This window comes from Bubalus bubalis, chromosome 2, assembly GCF_019923935.1.
Source record: "Bubalus bubalis isolate 160015118507 breed Murrah chromosome 2, NDDB_SH_1, whole genome shotgun sequence".
Lineage (NCBI taxonomy): Eukaryota > Metazoa > Chordata > Mammalia > Artiodactyla > Bovidae > Bubalus > Bubalus bubalis.
In genome coordinates this window covers 172,989,803-173,014,020 of record NC_059158.1, presented here as the reverse complement: position 1 = coordinate 173,014,020, position 24,218 = coordinate 172,989,803, and the positions used below count along the sequence as shown (strand labels likewise).

General features: G+C 42.3%; 1 protein-coding gene across 3 annotated transcripts; it reads right to left on the bottom strand.

The window, feature by feature from the left end:
* RNF19B (ring finger protein 19B) lies at positions 1–23,976 on the bottom strand. Of its 3 annotated transcripts, none has more exons than XM_025278477.2 (9): positions 23,207–23,973; positions 11,506–11,711; positions 10,183–10,327; positions 7,702–7,864; positions 6,926–7,040; positions 5,532–5,672; positions 4,400–4,607; positions 1,813–1,944; positions 1–834 (listed from the first exon to the last, which is right to left on the bottom strand). In XM_025278477.2, the coding sequence occupies exons 1-9, from the start codon at positions 23,824–23,826 to the stop codon at positions 366–368; spliced, it is 2,199 nt and encodes a 732-aa protein (XP_025134262.2). In that variant the 5' UTR covers positions 23,827–23,973; the 3' UTR covers positions 1–365. The 3 variants fall into 3 exon arrangements, with proteins under 3 accessions (XP_025134262.2, XP_006054763.3, XP_025134263.2); XM_006054701.3 differs by having other exon boundaries at positions 10,183–10,324; positions 23,207–23,972; XM_025278478.2 differs by lacking the exon at positions 1,813–1,944 and having other exon boundaries at positions 23,207–23,976.
* Between the last annotated feature and the right edge of the window lie 242 nt (positions 23,977–24,218).

Below are 24,218 nucleotides of genomic sequence, written 5' to 3'. Positions count from 1 at the left end.
TTACGACAGAAATTTTTATTTATTAAAATGTGTCCTTCAGTAATATGTTAGCATACATACAATATACACACATACATCTGTACACTCTTTGACACACCTCACAGATTGCCACCATAAGTTTAACCAATAAATTAAAACTAAAAAAGGGCTGGGGGGGGTGAGGGAGATGTGGGGATGCATGGAACTAAGGGCAAAATTTCCATGTTTCATCTGGTAAGAAACTGCAAATTTCTCAGAATTTCCCTGGGGAAAACCTGTGACCAGAGAATCTCTGAAATAAAAGTACAGAAATCCCTGCCCCCCAAAAAGATTCCAAAAGATGCAGTTACAAGTGTGCTTCTCAAAACAGGAGCATTCATTCCACTTCATACTCTGGCTTCTGCATCTTCTGGCCTCAAGATAGTCTTGCCCTCAGCTGGGGCAGAGAGGTTCATATGGGCACTTGGGCTTGGTGCACCGGGGGCTCTGGGTGTTGAGGGGCAGGCTGCGGCTTGGGAGCGAGGGGAGCCACACTCATCTGAGGTGATGTCTGGCACATCATCTGACTGTGTATCAGAGCTCTCAAGGTCACTGCGGATGCTCTCGGGCTGGGCCAGGCTGATGTCCCAAGGTTTGCTGGCCAGGCAGTCTTTCTGTTCACAGCTTTGGTGTTTGCAGGGGGGGTCCTCTTCGCCGTTGCCACTGCTGCCGGAACCACCACCGCCGCCTTCTTCTTCATTCTCTGCCATCTGTGCATGAACATGGAGTGAGTCCTCTGTACTGCTGCCACTCACTAGCTGATAGTGACTTGGTTTGGCTTCAATGTCCACTTGGATTTCCATATTGTTGCATTCTCTGTGGAGACAAAATCCACTTTGCTGAATCATGCATGGGTCATGCTACACCTGTTGGTAAAAGCAGTTTGTGGGTTCAGGATTAGAAAGTCCAAAAAAATAGGTAAATAGTAGACTAGAGCTCACTTTTAGAGAAAATAAAATTTAATCTAGTACTCAAATAAGATGGAGAAGAACAATGAGATCTCCTTGCTGATTTAAAATATGCACAACAAACATCTCTGACAATTTATTTCTTTTAAAATTGTTATTGGAGTATAGCTGATTTACAATGTTGCATTAGTTTCTGCTGTACTGCAAAGTGAATCAGTTATACCTATACACATAGCCACTCTTTTTAAAGATTCTTTCCCCACATAGGTCATTACAGAATATTGAGAAGAGTTTCCTGTGCTATATATCCTTATTAGTTATTCTGCCAATTTCTTTAAACAACTAAAAATGAGCTTCCAAAATTCAAGTAAGGATCAGAACCTCACACTATCTTCCTCAAAGTATGAAAGTGAAAGAGTCACAGCTTTTTACTTCTCTGCTACAATGAGAAGAAACCAGAATCTCTCCAGTAGGGAGTGCTGTAATCACACCATACCAGATACACTAGCTTCTCAAAAACAGAGAAATAGGCTACAGGAGCCACATCAAGCAAGGATCAACGTAAGAGCAGAAACCATAGAGCCATAGACATCAGTGAATACCCGTCTAGCCTGTTAAGTTCCATGTGAATAATTACACTGTTGCAACAGCCAAAAAAAAGAAAAAGGAAGAAAAAAACCTCTAAAAATCAAGGGCTAACAAGAAGAATCAATCAAGAGATGCCAAACACTCCCATACCAAGAATGTGATCAATGAATTCACAGGGTATACACACCATGTATCCCACTGTATGGTACATAGAGCCCTAACATGAGGCATTGAGCTTCTAAGGCCAAAACTCAACCAAAAAATGCAACTTCTCCTAGGCATCTGACTGTTCACATACCTGTCCTGCGGGTTGTAGGAACTGATTATGGAACCGGCCATGGCACGAGTGCTTGCGTTGTCACTAATTGCACCAAGACTGGCTGTGTCTTTGGGGAAAATTTCCTTTTGGACATCGGCTTGGACTTCTAACCTGTGTAAAGAGGGGACGTTTAAGTTAATATGAGACCTGGGTATTCCAAGACAGTCTGCTTCCTGGCACATACCTCTTACATTATTCTCTTGCAAATTGAGTTGATCTGATCTTCTCCAAATGCCAAAGAGCTCAAAGAAATGCCCACACATTTTCTCTCTTAAAGTTATCTTTTGAAATCGTCCCCTCCTTTCCATCCCCACTGCTACTGCTTAACTTCAGGCTCTCAACAGCTCCCGCGTGGGTAACTGCAATTGTGCTGTCTCCAGTAGCCGTAAGTTCAAGTCAAAACAACTTTCAGATCAGTGCCAAAGTGGATAATAACCTAATCACTCTAACAGCCCCTCTCTTGGCTCCCTCTTGCCATTGGGCATTTAAGGTCTACCTGATCTGCCTCCAAGCTCTGTTTCCAGTTCCACCTCTTACCACAGATCCTAAATCCTAATCACATTGGATTTTTTCCCCTTACACACCTATACACATTGTATACCTCTCTGACTTTGCATATGCTAGTCCCTCTCTTTGAAGTTTCCTTTCTCTATGTGACAAATTCATACTCAGTTCTTAACAACAAAGGAACCATTATCTCCCTTCCTTCTTCCGTCAAACCACTTTCTGCAAAGTGCTCCACAGCAACTACCTATTTATTAAATCAATTTACACATCTCTTTCACACTCAGTTGTGAGCTCCAAGAGCAGAGGCCACATCTCATTTACACTTTACCCTCCATGTCTTGCATGTACTAGGAACTTAAACATTCAGCTTAAAGGACACATAAGAGTCAACCTCCATCAATGGCAGCAAACTTTCCCAATGGTGTCTCAGAGGACCCATAGCTTTCCTATCTTGGCTCCAATATCATTTGGTTGCACATTTAAGTATTTCCTCATAATGGGTTTCACAGTCAAACCCATCTGACTCATTCACTTCCTATAAAAGGCTTTCACAGAACTGGAACAGCTGGCCTGGCTAAGCTGCAGTTTCAGCAAGTCAGTCCCCAATTATGTCTGCTTATTTACAGGGGTGTTGGTTTTAAGAAAGCACAGCAGTGAATTCTCCAGCATGTGGAGGCGGGATCCCCTAACAAGAGAGAACCAGAGTCAGGAGACACCAACAGGTCAGCAGCAGCCTACAGCTGCACATTCAGTCAACCTCCATCCTGCTGTCTGAGTCTCTGCTCTGCTCCTCCAGCCTTAGATGCCCTTCAGGAATGTGCCATAGTCCGGGAAAATGAGGCAGTGCAGTGGAAAGTGCATTGAGTCAGAGACCTGGGTCCTAGTTTCAGCTCTGCCATAGATCACTCTCAGAACTGGAAGAGGCCTTTCACAAAGGCCATCTCCTTGGGTGGTTCCTGGAAGCTGGTCTGTGCAATAGCTATGCTAGAATCAGCTGGGGAGAATTTTCAAAACAGAGATTCCTAGGTCCCACTCTGGGAGATTCTAATTTATTAATTCTGGGATAGGGCACTGCAATCTATTTTTAAAAGGCTCCCAAGTGAGTGACACGCATTCAGGTGTGGGATCCAGCCCATCTGCCAACTGTTGCTTGACCTCCTAATAGCCAATTGGTCCTCTGGTCTCACTTCAAATACTTCCAGAGGTACAGAGCTCAGTATCTACTGATATAATCCATTCCTTCTTTGGACTTTATACAGATTTTTCCTACAGTCACTGTAATGAAACAAAATTTGTTTCCCTCTAGCCTCTGCCGAATCATCTTAATCTATCTCTTGGCATGAGGCAGAAGTCTTAATCCTTCTTTCCACTTCAAGGCCCTTCGGATACCTGAAAGTAAGCATCTCCTCTACCTCTGTACCTTGTTCTGTATCACCTTTACCCCTCCTCAGGCCTCTCTTCTCCAGTGCATTCAAATAACTGCTTCTCACGTAACATCTGCTATGTTCCTCTGAAAGTGTTCTGTTTTATCTACCTGGTGAAACAACCAACCAAGTCACAACCATTTTAGTCATAAAGACTTACATATTCTGAACACAAGTTTATAGAATTGATTTTTCTTTACAAATGGGAATCAGAACAGGAAGGTTATAAGGATCACAGTACCAATAAGCCAACAAGATACAGCATAAATGCTGTTGAACTAAAAGCCAGTGACAAGCCTAATGGAGGGCACAGTCTTGGGAATTCTATAAAAATGCATGCTTCCCCTTCCTAAAAAAGGCAGCCTAACACAGTAGAGGGAGGATCTGAAGTCAAGATTATTCTTTATATGGAGTCACTATGATACAGTGGGAAGAAAAACACAGAATTTTTATGTTGTGTCACTCAACCTTTTTAGCCTGTTTCTAATTGCAAAAGTTAAAAAAAAAAACCCAAAACCCCATTGATGATTAAATTAAAATGAGATGCTATATGAGACATGCCTGGTACAGAGAAATGGCTCAACATGGTATGTTACTTCTCATAATTCCAACTAGTTCTGTCAGAAATCGCTTACCTGCTGTATTTTCCCTTGCCACTGGAAAGAATGCCACCACTCAGTGTGCCCCCTGAGAGGGCTGCAAAGCTGGCTGTTTCACTGTATGGACCTTGCATAACACTGAGTCCATCTGTAGGGCTTCCACTGGTGCTCAGTACACTAGTTAGACCTTCAATGCTACTTTCCCCAATGCTGGGATTCTTGAGGGCTCGCCAGGCATCTGCCACTGGGGATGGAACCAAACATCACAATTGAAGATAGCAAAACATCAAAACAGGGTCTGGCATCTTCTTGCAATGACTCTTTAGAGTAGAGAACAGTCATGTAGAAAAATACTCATTTATTCACTTAATGAATGGCATCTACATGCAGCCACCACATATCAGGTATTTTAACATATGCTCACATTTAATTTTCCCAAGAAATAGGGACTAGTAACCCCAATTTTAGATGAGGAAATGAAAGCTTAGAACTAAATGCCTTGTCTATGGTCAGTCACACAAGACTACCATGTGATTCTGAGTCCTCTATTCTTTCCATTATGCTACAGATGCCACCTAATCAAACATAAATATTTCCAAATACATTTAGGTCATGTGCTGATTCTAGCAGGAAGTTTGAAAAATCTCTGGGGATCTCTGTGTCTCAGGCTAGTTAATACGGTAAAGTGGAAATAATATCAAAGCATAAGTCAGAAGACCTGCTACAGTTCCAGCTCTTCAGAAGTTCTTAAACCCATTTAACAGATGTTGAGACAAAGGCATAAAGAAGTTCCAGTTAATCGGGGATAATAACAGCCCCAGTCCTCTCTCTTCAGAGCTGTTGTAAAAACCAAGTGAAATAATAACTGTGTAAAGTCTTCTGAAAATTATAAAGTATTGTGCAGATATAAGACTTTATTATACTTATATAATTTACTATTACCAGCATACTTAAGAGTTACTTGGAGTACCTGCCACACAGAGGCAAGTACCAGAGGAATTAACCTAATAACTCTGGAACAAAGAAATTAAAAGCTAAAAATACTTTACCTCCTATAAAGCTCATTATCCAAAATAATCCAATGTCAATCTCTCTGTAAAATGTGCTGAATTTCACTGACTTTTATCTTGTGTCCCATAAATTCAAAGGGAAATGAAAATTCTTTTACCTGTGATTGGACCATCATCTTCATCAAACTCAATTTTCACTCCCTTTCCATTGGCTGTACTAACTCCACAGCCACCTCCTCGACAGAGAGAAATAGGCACAACCCCATAGACATAAGCCAGCATGATAGGGACGCCAATACCTGGGAAGAGAAGGAAACACGTCAGCAGGCCATCGGGTTGCAGCTGTCCTGAATTCTCCTTCCCATAGCTGAAGACAGACAAACCACTTTATAAAGGGTCGAAGAAAGAATATGACTGTGCTAAAGACGCAGCCTGGTCTAACAGAATGATGACTGGACTTGGAATCAGAAAGGCCTGGGTTAGCATCCTGGCTTCAATTTACCAGCCATTACAACCTTGGACATGTCTTTCTCGGGCTGCCAACGATCAATGCGTGCATAGGGCCCAGCACAGCACATGTATGTTGCTTTCATTTCCCCACTTCCCTTCATTGCTGAGATGCTAATCCCAGAACAAATTAATAATCAAACATGATATAAGTGACTGAGGGTTCAGGATCCCTGCCCCACCCCTGAGTGTTAATTCTAAAATCTTACTGCTGTGGAAGGCAGAAAGGCTTAGTTGTTAAGAGCCCAGACTCTGAAGTCAGACTGCCCTGATTCATGTCCCAGCTAACGGGACAACTTACTACACCTTCTGTCACAACTATGCTGTTGTGAGGATTAAATGAATTAATACAGGCAAAACCCTCAGACCTGCTCCTGGCAAATGGAGTTATCTTATTATTATTCTAAAACAAACCCTCATGCCTCCCCAAAATACTATGAGGCATTAAGTAAATCAAAATTTTGTTTTGTGGGTTTTATGGCAAGTGGAGAGGGAAGAGAAAAGGTGAAAACCTAGGCCTTAAAGTAATATCCTTTAATTCAACCTTTTTTTATGTGCCAGATGGAGTTCTAGGTACTAACTTAAGAATAAAAGATCCCAAACTCTGATACTTTAGCGTGGCTGATAATAATAATGAAAGTGAAGTGTTATTTGCTCAGTCATGTCCGACTCTTTGAGACCCCTTGGATGGTAGCTTTCTAGGCCCCTCTGTCCATGGAATTCTCTAGGCAAACATACTGGAGTGGGTTGCCATTCTGTTCTCCAGGAGATCTTCCCGATGTGAAGATCAAACCCAGGTCTCCTACATTGTGGGCAGGTTCTGTACCATCTGAGCCACCAGGGAAGCTTGATAATAATAACAATAACAGTACCTACAAGAGCTAACTCCCAAGGTGGGTCTGACATAAAAATGTAGGAGCCTCCAGCGGTGAAACATCTGGCCAGCTGGCTAAACTGTGAGGCCAGAAAGCTGATCGGAGTAGGTGGGGTGGGGTGGGGTGAGGTCAGGTGGGGGAGGGAGTCGTGGTCTTGGCTAGCTTCTTACCAACGCTAACCGCAGCAATGACAGGGGATGCAATGACCGACAAAGTCACTCCTCCTGTGATCGCCAAATTCCTCTTATGTTTGGAGGTTTTCCTTCCCTCATACCTGCTATGAATCTAAGAAGAAGAAAGAAAATACCTGTCAGTGAGTTAGGACATCAATCTTTTTGCTGGGGAGAAAAAGGTAAGTAAATATTCCCTTATAAGTTATCTGTATTAAAACATAGTCCCTCATCTCAAAGAGATTTCTTTCTCACATTTTAATTTAACTCAGACCAGGAAGGTATAGTTAAGTTGCTCAGTCGTGTCCGACTCTTTGTGACCCCATGGACTGTAGCCCACCAGGCTCCTCTGTCCATGGGATTCTCCAGGCAAGAATACTGGAGTGGGTTGCCATTTCCTTCTCCAGAGGATCTTCCTGACCCAGGGATTGAACCCAGGTCTCCCGCATTAAAGGCAGACGCTTTAACCTCTGAGCCACCAGGGAAGCCCCAGGAAGGTATAAACTAATATGAAAAAGTTAATACAAGAAGAGACAATGTAGGGGAGTGAAGTAAGCATTTCAACCTTTAAGTCACTGAGACAAACCAGGCCCAGGATGTTAATAAGAACTTTTAGATCTCTTGGGGGTTTATGAAAATCCATTTAAGAAATTAATGTTATTATTCAAGAACCAGTTGGCTTTTAGGCAGCTCTGAAATATAAGCTCCTCCCCATTTCCTTCAAAACTCTACCAACAGACCTGAAGATGGAACAGGGACAGAACTCAACATCTTACCTTCCTACCAACATAAACAGGAATGCCGATGACCATGGCAGGAATGGCAATGCCAGCAATGAGGGAAATCCCCACTGGAGCACCAATCAATGTGCCCAGCTGCCAAAGAATTTTCTTCTTACGGCTCCATGGCTTCTTGCCCCAGAATGTACAGCCAGAGGGGCTACAGAGGAAATATGCCAAAGTTAATGTCAATATTACAAATGCTGCTATTGTTACCAGAGAGTTTGATAAGAGCAAGAGTTAATAGTTATAGAGGTTATAAGAAATGAATATATTGCATGAGGGGAAACTATTCAGAGTTCTGGCTCTTTAATTTTTTTGTAAAGGCAGGTCCCTAAACTTGAAACCTCTTTTCGATTCTTTTCTGCTGAACTCTATCCTGTCTAACCCACCAAAATGAACCTACTTCTTTGTGTGATACTACACAGGAACCTGTAAGTCTATACACTTGACATCTCATGTAAACATTTTGTATTCTGCAGTGAAGGAACTCTCTTTGATTTGCATAGTTTTCTTGGCTTATATAGATACTGAAAATCGTGTTCCTGGGACAAGATATAAAAATATTTCATCACAGCCTTTACAGCAGTTTCATACCCTGAGTTTGCCCACTTTTACACTTAGGCATTCTGAGTTCAGCCATTTTTGTTTACTCCCTTTGTGCTGTCTTTTCTACTAGACAGGGTAAGCAATTTTGAAAGTTAGGGGTCATGTTTTATGTACTCCTAGGTCTGTAATAACTGGTATACTGTAAGTACTCAAATGTTTGCTAAATTGGAAATGAAAGTGTTTCATCTACACAATGAATGTGAAATTTGTAAATATTACCTCCCTTCAGGACAATATTTCAATGACTACTACATCCAAGGGACTGTAAAAAGGTTAACATCAGCCTTAAGATTCATAATATAGCTTAACAAAATTAGACATGTAAATGAAGTAAAAGTCATAATGTTTATAAAGGAACATGTAAAGAATGTCAGCAAAGAAGAATGAGGTAGAAGCAGCTGGGGGAAGGCATCACAGATGGAATGGCATTTAAAGTGGCTCTTGAAGACTGGATAAGAACTGAACAGGTTGAGATAAAATGGGGTTGCTGGGAGGTGAGGTGATTAGAAGGCATTCCAGGCAAAGGAAAGAACATGAACGGTCAGGGAGCTAAGAGCACAGAAGAGACACAGATAATCTGGGATACAGTATTTATGAAAGCAAAATGGAAAAAGGTAGAAAGTATATTGGGGCCAGACTGTAAAAAAAACCTTAAAAACCATCCTAAGGAAGTTGAACTCTATCTGGAAGGTAAGGGAAAACAGTCACTGGAAGTTGCTGAGCTGGAGAAAAACATGATTGGAAGGGTGTTTCAGAGGAAGTTTTTATAGCTTCCTCACGCTGTAATGGCATCTGGTCCCATCACTTCATGGGAAATAGATGGGGAAACAGTGGAAACAGTGTCAGACTTTATTTTTTGGGGCTCCAAAATCACTGCAGATGGTGACTGCAGCCATGAAATTAAAAGACACTTACTCCTTGGAAGGAAAGTTATGACCAACCTAGATAGCATATTAAAAAGCAGAGACATTACTTTGCCAACAAAGGTCCATCTAGTCAAGGCTATGGTTTTTCCAGTAGTCATGCATGGATGTGAGAGTTGGACTGTGAAGAAAGCTGAGCGCCAAAGAATTGATGCTTTTGAGCTGTGGTGTTGGAGAAGACTCTTGAGAGTCCCTTGGACTGCACGGAGATCCAACCAGTCCATTCTGAAGGAGATCAGCCCTGGGTGTTCTTAGGAAGGAATGATGCTAAAGCTGAGACTCCAGTACTTTGGCCACCTCATGCGAAGAGATGACTCATTTGAAAAGACTCTGATGCTGGGAGGGATTGGGGGCAGGAAGAGAAGGGGACGACAGAGGATGAGATGGCTGGATGGCATCACCGACTTGATGGACGTGGGTTTGAGTGAATTCCAGGAGTTGGTGATGGACAGGGAGGCCTGGCATGCTGCAATTCATGGGGTAGCAAAGAGTCGGACACGACTGAGTGACTGAACTGAACTGAATGCTGTAATGAGAGGACAGATGATGTCTCTTTGACATCCTTTTCCCTCAATCAGTAAGAGACGAAGACTATAAATAAAAACAATGGACCTACTGTTTTTATGGTCTTGTTCTCTTACTGATTTACATAAAAGGATGTCAGAGGGAAGAGTGAGATGAACTGGGAGAGTAGGACTGACATATACACACTACTGTGTGCAAAGCAGAGAGCTAGTGAGAAACAGCAGTATAGCACAGGGAGCTCAGCTTGGTGCTCTGTGATGACCTAGAGGGGTGGGATGGTGGAGGCAGAAGGGAGGTTCAAGAGGGAGGAGATATAAGTATACATTTTAGCTGATTTATTTACTTCATTGTACAGCAAAGACTAACACATTGTAAAGCAATTATACTCCAAAAAAAAAAAAAGGACACTTTATCATCTCACCTGAGGTAATGCAAATCTGAGATCTCTTTCATACAAAGCCAACAGAATTCACAGCCACACACTGCACAGGTCATATGATTACAGCTTCCATCATTCATCTTGATAATGTAAGCACTGCATCGTGGGCATGGCTTGATGTCATCTGCTGAGGGGAGGGAAGAAGAATGGGCAGAAAAATACCCCTATTTAAACCTAGTTTGGTTTTATTATTCCCAGGAGTATGCATAAGAAATGAGACAGTCAAGAATTTCTGACTGAGGATTCCAGATTGTGCAACCCACTTCGCTGGAAGGCTGGCTACGTCTAGACCTCAGGAAATTTCATAAAACGGATCCTGTCTCATATTAAGCTGCCTATCCCCCAAACTGGCATCTTCCATAGCACGTGAGCCACACTCTGAGCAAAGAGACTTCCCTAGAGAGAAAGATGGTTCCAAGAAAAATGGAATTTCAGCAGTCAATAGGCTGGCAAATTAAAAGCACAGTCCTACAGGAAGAACAGTCTGTAGCCTGCATTTGGCTTTAAGTCTTGAAAAATCTTAGTTCAGGAAACTCCTTTCACAGGTTCAACAAGTATTACTGTGGTTTGTTGTTAATACAATCCACAGCCTCTTGCCATGATACTTTAAAATTCAAAACCTAAAAACACTGTGTGTGCTAAGTAGCATACACCTGGTAATTTTCACAGCAAGCTAGGAACTAACCTATTAAAAACAAAAAGGAGATTAGGTTGTGCCAGGAAAAAGTGAATGGTAAATCTTTCCTACTAGCTTCTCCCAAATGACATCAGTGAAATAAAGCACATTTATAAAAGTTAGTAAGCCCACTGACATTTTAAAACAGGTTTCCTTTGACATGGCAAGGTTGAAACTGAATGTGTGATATTCCTTCTTTTAAGGTTAATCATTAATCCATACTAACATCACTTGCTTTCCTCAAATCTGTACCCTACTTCCAAAAACAGTGATGTACTTAAAGCTAGTAGGAAAACAGTATAGGTTTAATACTAAATGTCTTTCTGCTCATGATGAAAGGACTGAAAAAGCCCCTAGCAAAAGTACCTAACTGCTCTCCAATTTGAGACATATTACTAAGAAGGTAGAAACTACAGAATTCAGTTTTGCTTTATTCCAATTCACCTGGGTTGGACAGCCTATAAACGGCCAGAGAGAGAAGCTACATATTAAATATAGTATTGAGAGTATTATCAAATAGTTTCTGCTTTCTAATCCTTGAATCATACATTAAGGTAATCTCTCCCAACTTTGGGCTCACATTATGAAATATCAAATAAAGAGACAAATGAGACTACGCCAACTTATACCTGGTCCAGATTCTTGTCCATAACTGAGACCTGAAGTGTGCTTGGTGCGGACTCGCAATGTCTGTGCCCTCTGCTGACGGGCCATATCGCATGTCTGATTTGGATGCCATATTTGCTTGCAGTGGTAACAGAACTCAGTCTGGCAGCCTTCCCTCTCACAGGTCAGCTTTGGGCAGCTGGCACAGCCATAGGCAATAACTGCATACCTGGGTAAGGAAATAGGACAAGATATAAATAAGCTAAGACATTATGCATTGGTTCCAGTGGGATAACACTGTTTGGTGTACCCCACCAGTTCATATGGTATAGAGGAAAGAACACACATATGTGTAACATGCACGCATATTCTGTGTGAGAAAGTTCCAACCAGAGTTTGAACCCATGTCCCCTGCAGTGGAAGCACAGAGTCTTAACAACTGGACTTTCAGCCTGAATTCCTAGCATGTATTCAGTCATAATTTAAGCTGCTTTGGGAACAGTTTGTCATAGCAAGTTTCATAAATAAGGGTACAAAACTACTTCCTTTCGATGGTTTGCTATATTTAGAGAAATCAGAATTTGTTTAAAGGACAGAACATTTGTATAATAAAGAACAATAGAAAAAACTAAAGCAAGTATACTTTTAAAAAAACTGTGGTACAGTTCATGTACAATATTATATGTTTCAGGGGTACAACAATGATTCACAACTTTTAAGCTGTATTCCATTTATAGTTATAAAATTTTGGCTATATTCCCTGTGTTGTACTATGTATCCTTGTAACATTTTTATACATAGTAGTTTGTACCTCTTAATGCCCTGCCCCTATCCTGTCTGTCCCATATCCCTCCCCTCTCCCCCACGGGTAACCGCTAGTTTGTTCTCTATATCTGTGTGTCTGTTTTTTTAATAGTCACTAGTTTCTATATTTTTCTTTCTCCGGCTTATTTCATTTAGCATAATATCTTCTGGGTCCAACAATGTTGTTGAAAATGGCAAAATTTCATTTTTTATGGCTGAGTAGCATTCTATTGTATATGTACACCATATTTTTAAAATCCATTCATCTGTTGATGGACACTTACGTTGTTTTCATATCTTAAAAGTGAAAGTGAAAGTCACTCATTCATGTCCGACTCTTTGTGATCCCATGGACTATACAGTTCACAGAATTCTCCAGGTCAGAATACCAGAGTGGGTAGTCTTTCCCTTCTCCAGGGATCTTTCTAACCCAGGGGTCGAATTCAGGTCTCCTGCATTGCAGGCAAATTCTTTACCAGCTGAGCCACAAGGGAAACTCAAGAATACTGGAGTGGGTAGCCTATCCCTTTTCCAGCGGATCTTTCCAACCCAGGAATTGAACTGGGGTCTCCTGCATTGCAGGCAGATTCTTTACCAACTGGGCTTATATCTCGGCAACTGCATATCTTGGCAACTTTCATATTTTGGCAACAGCAAATAATGCTGTTATAAATGCTGCTATTAAGGTGCATGTATCTTTTTCAATTGGTGTTGGTTTTTTTTTTTTTTTCCAGATAAATACCCAGGAATGGAATTGCTGGGTTCCAGGGGCTTCACAGGTGGCACTAGTGGTAAAGAACCTCCCTGCCAATGCAGGGAAACATAAGAGACACAGGCTCCCTGGATTGGGACGATCCCCTGGAGGAGGGCAGGACAACCCACTCCAGTATTCTTGCCGGAGAATCCCATAGACAGAGGAGCCTGGCAGGCTACAGTACACAGGGTTGCACAGAGTTGGACATGACTGAAGCAATTTAGCACGCATGCACACATGGTAATTCCATTTTGAATTTTTGGAGAAATCTCCATACTGTTTTTCATAATGGTGACACAATTTACATTGCCACCAATGGTGTATGAGGATTCCCTTTCCTCTGCATCCTTGCCAGCATTTGTTATTTGTGGCCGTGTTGATGACAGCCATTCTGATAGGTGTAGGTAACATCTCACTGATTTTATTTTGCATTTCTCTGATGATTAATGAATGATGCTAAGCATCTCTTCATGTGACTGTTGGTCATTTGTATGTCTTCTTTGGAAAAATGTCTATTCAAGTCTGCCCATTTTTCAACTGGACTGTTTGTTTTTGTTTTTTTGATGTTGATTTGTATGAGCTGCTTATATATTTTGGATATTAACTCCTTATCACTCATATCATTAGAAAATATTTTCTCTCATTCAGTAGGTTGTCTTTTTGTTTTGTCAATGGTTTCCTTTGTGGTACAGAAGCTTTTAAGTTTAATTAGGTCTCATTTATTTTTTTTAAGAAATACTTTTTAAAAAAATTACTTATTTTTTTTTGGCTGTGCTGAGTCTTTGTTGCTGTGCACAAGCTTTCTCTAGTTGCGGTGAGTAGAGGCTCCTCTTCACTGTGGTTCAGGGGCTTCTCACTGTGGCAGCTTCTTTTACTGCAGAGTACACTCTCCAGGGCATGGGCTTCAGGAGTTGTGGTATGCGGACTCAATAGATGCAGCTCATGGGCTCAAGAGCTTGGGCTCAGTAGTTGTAGCAAGTGGCCTTAGTTGCCCCCGGGCATGTGGAATTTTCCAGAACCAGGGATCGAACCCATGTCCCCTGCATTGGCAGCTAGATTCTTATCCACTGTACCACCAGGGAAGTCCAAGAGTCATTAATTTTTGCTATTGCCTCTGCTTTAGGAGACAGATGAAAAAAAAAATATTGCTACAATTTATGTCAAACAGTGTTCTGCCTATATTTTCTTCTGGGAATTTTATGATTTCAATACTTTTTCATTTTTAGGTTTCACAGTGAAGTTGACCTGATGACAGACTGAGAGACAATTGAAAGCTCATTTTATCTTTCCATAATTTTTTCCAACTTGCATGTACACTTTGAAATATCTTCTTTCTGGACAGGTTCCAGAATCCAAGAATACCACTCATCAGTCTTATTAATCAACATGGAATATGGCGATTATTTCCTCCTAATCCCTTCTGATAAAATATTCTTAGTTATGAAACACAATTCAGAATCTATCAGCACCAACCAGCATTAACTGCTTCTTACAATTCATGTTTATTTAGCAAGAATTATTTTCCTACAAACAATCCAATGTATTTACAACTATTAGCCTTTCTACCTCTAAAAATCTCAACTAAATGCACAGTCTACCCTAGTAAGTGGATGCATTTAAAATAAGAATTTTTAAAAAAAAGTAATTTAAATAAACGAAGAAGGGAAGACAGCAGTAGTGAAAGTTCAAACAGTTTTTAAACAAGTCAATGATTGCAGGCTTGGTGTTGTCATCCCCTATTCCATGCTCTCCTCCAACAGCCAAAGACCTCAAACAACTTAAACAAAAGAACAGTAGCATTTTCTTAGATCTATTTTACAGTTTGCTTATTTGATTGTACACTAGATATTTATGACAGCAACTTAAGTTCCAGGCTTATCATAGATTCTGCAAGTTGATTTGAGAATGACACTGAAAATATCAATGACAAGGATTCATCTATGTTACATAATACAGGCTGTATTAAAATGCTTTTCAAAAAGAGCAAAGTGAGTTCAATGTATAAATGCAAATGATTCATATCCTGTAGGAGTTCTGAGCAAATTTATCCCACCTAGTTGCAAAATAACTACTAAAGATAAACAACATTTTTCCTGAAGAAAGTGATTTGCTTGCTATTTTGTGTTAAATAAGAAAGGTACTAGGTGATCTCAGAAAAAAGTATTAAGTCAACTTCAGACAAGACAATACAAATTAGACAGATTGCCAGTCAGGAAGCCTTTGAACATTTTATGATACATCTCTACCTCACATAGTGGCAGTAATATTTATTAACAGATTTTTCTCTTTTTTTTTTAAAGAACATTTGATAGGACTGACAATATCAATTTTGGGTGTGGAATTTTGAAGGAAGTAAAATAACCTCAAATACTCATGAACCTACAGCAACCTATTATTGTGACACAGAATTACTCAGGGCACGAGACTTGGCATTCCGGTTTTTGGGTGCCTGGTCTAGGCTCTTTGCCCCTGACTGCATGACACTGAGCTAATTAAAATCTCCAAACTTTAGATTCTATGCCTAAAATGGAAGTATAGGTGCTTGCCACTTTCAAGTGTAACTAAACATGTTTTAAAACTGCATTTCAGATCTTGCCCTGAAAGTTACAGTATAAATACACAGCACATGTTGTCGTACTTACTGGCCTTTGCATATTCTATTCCTTTCTGCCTTGAAATGCCCTTTGCTTACTTCTTGCCCTGGCAAATACTAATCCGTTTAAGAACCAGCTCAAATGTCATCCTTTCTATAAAATCCACTTAACCTCTCCAGGCAGTTGGTTGCCCACTTCCTATCTGTGCATAATTACTTCACAATACTTAACACATTATACAGTAAATATCTGTTTATATGTATGCTTCTCCCAACCAGACTAGGCAAGAAAAAATACCAACCATTTTTTAATTTCCAGGGTCTAGCACACTGATTCATGCTTAAAACACCTGTTTTGAAGGAATGATATAGAGACCCTCTCCTCTTTGGGTTTTTTATTTTACCCAGGTCTCTTCTCTTGGGCCATTACATTTCCCTAAAGCAATCTTTTAAACTTATCTATGTATCTATTGGCTTTCTATATGCCAATTACTATAACTTAATCCTAAAAAAAATTCGGAGAAGGCAATGGCACCCCACTCCAGTACACTTGCCTGGAAAATCCCATGGATGGAGGAGCCTGGTGGGCTGCAGTCCATGGGGTCGCTAGGAGTCAGATACTACTGAGCGACTTCACTTTCTCTTTTCACTTTCATGCATTGGAGAAGGAAATGGCAACCCACTCCAGTGTTCTTGCCTGGAGAATCCCAGGGACGGGGGAGCCTGGTGTGCTGCCATCTCTGGGGTCATACAGAGTCGGACACGACCGAAGTGACTTAGCAATCCTAAAATTCTGTATAAGCCCTTTTGAGGAGTAAATTCCTAAATTCTGAATAGGGCAATCTCCTACCCTAGGTAGTCAAAAAAAGAAAAGAAAAGAAAAAAAAACTATTTTGTTCTTTCTCTTCTCTGGCCTACATTGGATCTCTCTCCTACTCTGCTTTCTTAGCTCAACAGAGCATTCAGGTTTGCTAATTAGAAGCTAAATGTAAGGTCTAGGAAATTACATGATGCCAAGAAAACAGAAGCATCCTTTCTCCCTCTTAAGTTCATACAACTTATTAATTTTGTCAATTTGCTATCTTCAGAAACATTATAATGTGACAGGTTAGACCATAATACCTTACTCTGGCCTGGGGGGATGGAAATCCTATTAGTATAAATTTGATTAAGTGCCAACAAATCCTGGTAGTTAAATAAATGTGTTCCTATATTATGTCTATACTTCACTGTTCCAGGCCATGTAACTTCTTTACAAACAGACTCTGAACATATATAAGGGTGGATGACACAGGCCAAGTGAGCCATACTATCCCTACCTTCCTTTTTACTGCCCTAGTTCAAAACCATGTCATCTCTTGAACAGACAACTGCAAGACCATCTGGTCTGCTTATTCCCTACTCCAAACCAAATTCCAATGCCAAAAGTTTATCTATCATAATGTTACTCCTTTGCTTAAAATCCTTCAAAAAAAAAAGAAAGAAAGAAAAAATTCCTTCAAATCTGTACTTCTTTGCATGGCATACTTAGACCTACCAATTTGAATCCAGTCTACCTTTTCAGATCAATCTCAAGTCACTTCCCAGATCATGCTCCCCACATTGCACATCCAGAGGCAAACCAAATTAGACCACAGACTTAATCCTGAATTTACATACCTCCACGCATTTGCTTGTAACATTTTGGTTTAAGACGCCTAATTTTCTCTACCCTCATCTTTGTGTGAAGTGAAGTGAAGTCGCTCAGCCATATCCGACTCTTTGCGACCCCATGGATTGTAGCCTACTAGGGTCTTCCATCCATGGGATTCTCCAGACAAGAGTACTGGAGTGGGTTGCCATTTCCTTCTCCAGGGGATCTTCCTGATACAGGGATCAAACCCGGGTCTCCCACATTGTAGACACTTTTACCGTCTGAGCCACCATAAATTTCTACTCATATTCTTCAAGCCCTGATTAGGTATCACCTCCTCCATGAAGTCTTTAGTGACACAATCATGCAAAACCTTTCATTCATCTTCTAAGAACACTTGTATTTTCTTCAATATCTATTACACTGCATTTATAACTATATGTCTGTCTCCTCCACCAGGCCAAACACCCTGTCAAGAGGACCATGTCTAAGTCCTTTTTGCAATACTCAGACCTCACCTAAGGTTCAACACCGTATGATTCCGAAAAGGACTGCTGATTACTTGTCTGTCCTCTTCTTGCCCACCCTTCTCTTATCTGTTTCTCCTCTCAAGACTGTGGTGTTTGTATTCTTTACCTCCATTATCAAAAATTTAACTACTCATCCCATTCTTCTGGGACCTAATTGAAAGACTTTGTTCAGAGTTGTAGAAAAAGTTGGAACATAGATATCTTAGTCTAGAGGAGCTCTCAATTTACTCAGAGCACAAGCTTTAGCGTTAAATAAGGACACTAACAGAAGACAGGCCAGAATAACTGTTAAAGGAGCTTAGAAAACTACAAACAACCAAAGTTTCAGGTCTGCTTTAAAGATATCATCAAAAAACAAAAACAAACATGTTTCCTGGTGATTTAAGTTTAGGGAAATTATATTTGATTGAAGATTTACCCTACATATTAGCATTAACAAGATTTACAGTGTATATGAGAATTGTTTAAAGGGTCTGAGGATCTCAGAAATAAGAGTTGCTTTATTTTGTTCAATCCAACATTTCCTAAGCTTATTCAATCCCAACACATTTTTCTTTTCAATAATGCCTATACCCTGAGAAATACTGATGTAGGTGAAAAATAGAAAATTAAGATCAAAAGATGGTTGGAAACCATAAAGGCTCTTAAATCATAAGGATAGATCATATAAATAATATGTTCTTAAAGACATAAGAAGTCATCTTATAGGTCAGGTATGAGCAGTTTTAAGCACGGGACTGATATAAAATGTTTGATTTTAGAATGAATACTTTGGCAAATACGAGAAAGATACATTGGGCTGGAAGATGATGTAAATGGTGGAGGGTGGGGTTGTAGGGGATACAGAGGTGCGAAAATGAAGCTAAAGAGCTAAATTAAGAGAAAAGATTCAAGAGAGCTTCAGAAAGGAAAAATCCTCCCTCACTGACTGAGAAATCTGTCTTGCTCAGGGAGCTTACTCTTCTCTCATAAATGTATTAGGGACAAACAGAAGCTTCCTGTTTTTAGGATAATTCAGTCCAGTTGTCTAGGAAGGCCAATAGACAATACTACCTTCTGGGAACAGGTATGCAGAGGGACTCTGCAGGAGACAAAGGCAGCAATGAGAGGCTGAAGTGGTGGACTGCACAAAGAATTTAGGTCAAGACAGTCTTATCTCCTATTCATCTGTACAGAAGATCTGCCCCCTGTATGCCAGGAAATATTCTGTTGTCTCCTTTGCCAAACCCTCAAGTCTTCTAGGACAAACCTAGACAGTGTATAGTCGAAAAAGGTCCATATAGTCAAAGCTGTGGTTTTTCTAGTAGTCATGTATAGATGTGAGAGTTGGACCATAAAGAAACCCAAGCCCTGAAGATTTGATGCTTTCCAACTGTGGTGCTGGAGAAGACTCATGAGAGTCCCTCGGATAGCAAGGAGATCAAACCAATCAATCCCGAAGGAAATCAACTCTGAATATTCATTGGAAGGACTGGTGCTGAAGCTGAAGCTCCAATATTTTGGCCACCTGATGCAAAGAGTTGACTCAATGGAAAAGACCCTGATGCTGCAGAAGACTGAGGGCAAGAGAAAAAGGCGGGTGACAGAGGATGAGAAGGTTGGATAGCTTCACTGATTCAATGGACTTGAGTCTGAGCAAACTCAGGGAGCTAGTGAAGGACAGGGAAGCCTGGCGTGGTGCAGTTCATGGAGTCGCAAAGAGTTGGACATGATTTAGTGACTGAACAACAACAACAATCTAGAGCGTCTGAAAGGGTTTAAAGACAGGGCACTTGAGAGGAAAACATTACATGTTTACATGATTTGGAGGTTTCTGAAAAGACCCTGTGCTTAAGTAGAGACTCTAAAGGGTAGCAGATCAGTTGTACTATTTATCAACTGTGAGACACTGGATCCCACACTTAAACTTCTCTGAACTGCCTTCTCCTTTATCAAATGAGTTTACCACCATCTACCTGCATAAAACTAAAGTGAAATTATTTGACTGAAGTTACAGTCTGAAGATTATAAAGGACTATAAAAATGTCAGTTATCTGTATTCTGAATGAATTTTATCTCATTTGAAAGCATGTTTTAAAGGTGATACTTGGTGGGAATTGCCTGGTGGTCCAGTGGTTAAGACTCAGCAGCTTTCACTGCTATGGCCTGGGGTTCGATCCCTGGTCTGAGAACTAAGATCCCACAAACTGTGCATGCACAGCAAAAAAAGAAAAGAAAGATTACATTCAGTAATATTGTACTTAATAATATTAATGTGAAAGTTTTCCCACAGAAATTGGTTTCCTTATTTATGAATATAATAAAATTGTATTCAAGTATAGGAAAAGAAAAATTCAAGACTCTTTTCCATGTTCCAAAAATATTCATAAACAAATAATCTTTTAACATATAGTGCTTTTATCATGAGTAATCACAGAGAAACTAGTGATCAGAACTCTGTAAGATCACTCAAATGCTCCCCTCACCCCACCAAATAGACACACACACACACACAGAGTAAAGAACTTGATAAATTTGGCTGACAGAAACTTGATCTGTGGTCAGTAAGACGATCAGGTATGAAAAGAAATAACTGGGGTCTTAGGCTTCTCTTCTAGTTCTCATCCATGACTTATCTGACCCAAAAGAACAACAGTTTGATTAAAACAAAACAACTATTTTTCTCATGACATTAGAAAGAGATGGCAAAACCACTGGCCACATCCCCACCTATTTGAGAAGTGATAGAAATACAAAGTTATTCCCTGTTTATCTAATATCTTCATCTGAATTCTCAAAACATTCTGAAAATATCAATTAGGCCTCTCAAGTAAGGAAAAGATTAGGCCTATTTTAGATAAGAAAAATAAAAGTAGGTAAGAGGCAGTTAACAAGAAGAATCAGAAAAGAAACCAGATTCTAGCCTCTTTGGCTCTCTCAATGTTGTAGGCCACACTTGATGAAATGACCCAAACAGTAGCATCCCCAATAATGCTGATAAGCTTGTGCTTTCTAAAGCTTTGAGAGAAAAGAGTACTGGCCTTGGTTGGAATTAACACCAGTGTTCCAAGCCTGGTTCCACCACCCACTAGTTGTATGACCCTAAATAAGTCACTCAATTCATTTAAATTTCAGTTTCCTTATCTGTAAAACTAGATCAAATGTATCTTACAATGTTGCAAGGATCAAATTAAATTATGTATGCCTGGCACATGGATACTCAGATGCTAGTTTGCTTGCTCTCCCTACACTTCACCTTCTTTAAACCCACAGATTTAAAAGTTATTTTAAAATTGTTATAATTTAACTAATTAAAAAAAAACTCTGGATGATAATATGATAGTAATTCAATACTTGATTAATATAAAAATGGCCTAATACTTTAATAACTTCCAAGTCAGGAATGGTGTAGAGTTATCATCAAGATTGTAAGTTAATTCCTGTCCATTTTAATTGATGTGAGCAAAGACAGAGATTGACTCAGAGAAATAAACAAAAAGAGAACTTTCCCAGAAATAAAATGTCAGTGATGCCACATTTCTCAGTTAAAATTCAAGGAAATTCACATCTCAAAAAGGAGATAATATACTATTCCAAAATGAACCAAATAGTGTTCTCTTAAGTAAATATTCCCTTAGTTCAGAAAATAGATCAATACTGTCTGTAAAACTTCAATACCACATAAATTAACCTCTTAAGGCTAGGAAGACTACCAGATCTCCAGATAAAAGCAAACTTTTCCAAGGGCCTACAAGGTTTTTTTCTGATACTTATTATTAATAACTGAAAGTGAAAGTGACCTACCATAGACAAACACCTCAACCTTTGACCACAACATTTCAAAGTAATTTAGAAACCTCATCTCAGTGAGCTTAAATAACACATATTCTAAATAAGTTTGGCAGAATAGAAAAATAATAAGAAATTAACTCATCTTACCCCCCAGACATGGGCTTCCTTGGTGGCTCAGACGATAAAGCGCCCGCCTGCAATGTGGGAGACCCGGGTTCGATCCCAGGGTTGGGAAGATCCCCTGGAGAAGGAAATGGCAACCCACTCCAGTATTCTTGCCTGGAGAATCCCATGGACAGAGGACCCTGATAGGCTACAGTCCATGGGGTTGCAAAGAGTCTGACACGACTGAGCAACTTCACTTCACTTTCACTTTCACCCCCCTAGACACTCTATGACAGCTTCTTTTGAAGGAGACAAATAGCAGCATCATGGAAATCATAAAAGAGCCTTGATATATAGGCTATGATTAAAAGCCCTTAGTTCTTTTGAAAGAAAAGAACATACAGCTTTTTACTAGAAGTCCCTAGCCCCTTTCTGTCCTCAAAACATGACACGCAAGAATAAAATGATCCGGCCAAGGTCACAGAGCAGGTAATGACACACTCTGATGTCCCTCTTTCCTGCAGGCAACCATTTATGGGATGTTATTATTAACTTATTATTACTGACAGTAACACACAATCAGATTTTAAAAAGTAAATAGGGGCGGGAGGCGCCGGAGGTGGGAGGCGCCGGGGGTGGGGTGGGGTGGGGGGCTTTCCACTGAATTCTCTAGATGGCAAAATCTGGTGGTATTAAGTCTCTGCATCTACACAGCGCAACATCAAGAACTCAAGATCGGAGGAGCTGGGAAACCACATTTTCTCTTAATCATATCAATCTCTGGGCATCCTTAGTGCCCCCATTGCCTCTCTGGACAAAGAAAGGGTCTGTCCACTCCACACCCTGCCCAAGGCAGCAGTGTAAGGACCACTGGGGTGGCCACACAATAGCCGGGCACGGAAGACACACCACAATGCCCAGGTTGCCCCCCGAGCGCTGCCAGTGAGCTGTCCTTTCCCGCTACAGCCATTTCAGTCACCTGCACCCCAACTTTCAGCAGTGGTGGTCTCAGCAAGAGCACACCTTCTCCTGCAACGCTGCGAAGTTTGCCCCTAGTCAACTGGACACACCCCTCCAAAGCGCTGCCCTTTCAGAATGAATGATGTTCTTATTCCGTCCTTTGCCAGATATCCCCTCCCTATCCTCATTCAGAGATACCCGCTTCCTCTGGAGAGGGGCGTTCGCCGGACCAAAAACAGCCTCTCGCTGCCTCCTGACTTGATGGACAGCTCCCTTCTTACCCACTGCTCGACCCCCACCTCAAGTCCTCAGGCAGGGGTTGGGTACTGGGTGCGTTCACCTCACGCGTCTGGGCTTGCCAATGGTAACCGGTTACCAGCCCGCCGTAACTGCCGCCTGGCCTCCCTTCCTCTGGTCATCCCTCACCTCTCCCTCCACGCTGGGACACGGACACACACACACACACGGTGCGTGGAGGACCGCCCCTCACGGCCGGCCACACGCAGGGTCTAGCCTTCGGCCCCAGGTCCCGTCCGCCGCGGCCACCGCCCCAGGGCCACGCCCCCGCGCTCACCCGCAGTCCGGGGCTGGGCACCAGCGACAGTCGGGGTCCGAGGCCAGGTAGCGGCGCAGCATGAACTCCTCGTACTTGTGCATGAGCGGCGGGTCGGCGAGCAGCAGGCGGATGTCGTGCGGGTTGAGTCGCTCGCTGCACTCGGGGCAGCTGATGGGGACCCGGCTCTCGCTGATCTCCAGGCGCAGGTAGTGGCGGAGGCAGTCCCGGCACGAGCGGTGCGGACAGCTGAGGAGGCGCGGGGCCCGCTCCGGCGGCAGCCGCACCAGGCACAGCGGGCACTCCACCTCCTCCGGGCCCGAGCCACCGCCCTCCGCCGCCTCCTCATCGTCTAACCCGGGCCCCACTGTCGCCACGGCCTCCGCCTCGGCCTCGGCGGTCGGCTCGGCGGGCAGCGCCTCGGACGGCGAGGCTTGGGCCGGGGCGGGCGGCGGCGGCGCGGCCGGGGGCGGCGGCTCGGCCTGCTGCTTGGCTCGGGCGCGGCGGCCGCGGGCCGTGGAGGAGAAGACGCTGTGGAAGGTGAGGCGCCGGCGCCGGCCGCCGCTGCGGCACTTGGGGTCGGGCGCAGCCGCGTGTAGCGATGTAGAGCGCGGCGACTCGGAGTCTTTCTCAGAGCCCATGGTCCCCAGAGGCCGAGGGGCGAGGGGCGCCCAGCGCCACCACAGCTCCCGCCTCAGCGCCCCCACAGCCGGCGCCCCGGCCGCCGCCGCCTCAACCGCCCTCCCAGAGATAGAAACCGAGCAGTACCGACGAAGTGGTTATAAAGCCTCCGCCCCGCGCGCCGATGCCCACTGCGCAGGCGCTTCGCGGAGACACCTCACAACCCACACCGCCCTTGCCGGGGGTGGGGGGGGTGGGCGCTGGGCGGGGCCGAGCGGGGTGGGGCGTGCTGGGCGTGCAGGGGCGGAGCCCCGCCTCCTCGGAGGGCAGGTGACTCCAGGGCCGCCATCTTGAGAAGACGGTAACTCAAATAGTTTACTTGGCCTTTTTCGTCAAGATCATCTCCCCTAGC

Excerpts from the sequence above, each read along its gene's own strand:
- RNF19B (XM_025278477.2), bottom strand. The coding sequence starts at position 23,826 with ATGGGCTCTGAGAAAGACTCCGAGTCGCCGCGCTCTACATCGCTACAC. Across the intron at positions 7,865-10,182 it reads TCAGATTTGCATTACCTCAG|CCCCTCTGGCTGTACATTCT; the intron begins GTGAGATGATAA and ends TTTCCTCTGTAG. Across the intron at positions 5,673-6,925 it reads CATTGCTGCGGTTAGCGTTG|GTATTGGCGTCCCTATCATG; the intron begins GTAAGAAGCTAG and ends TTCTCTTCCCAG.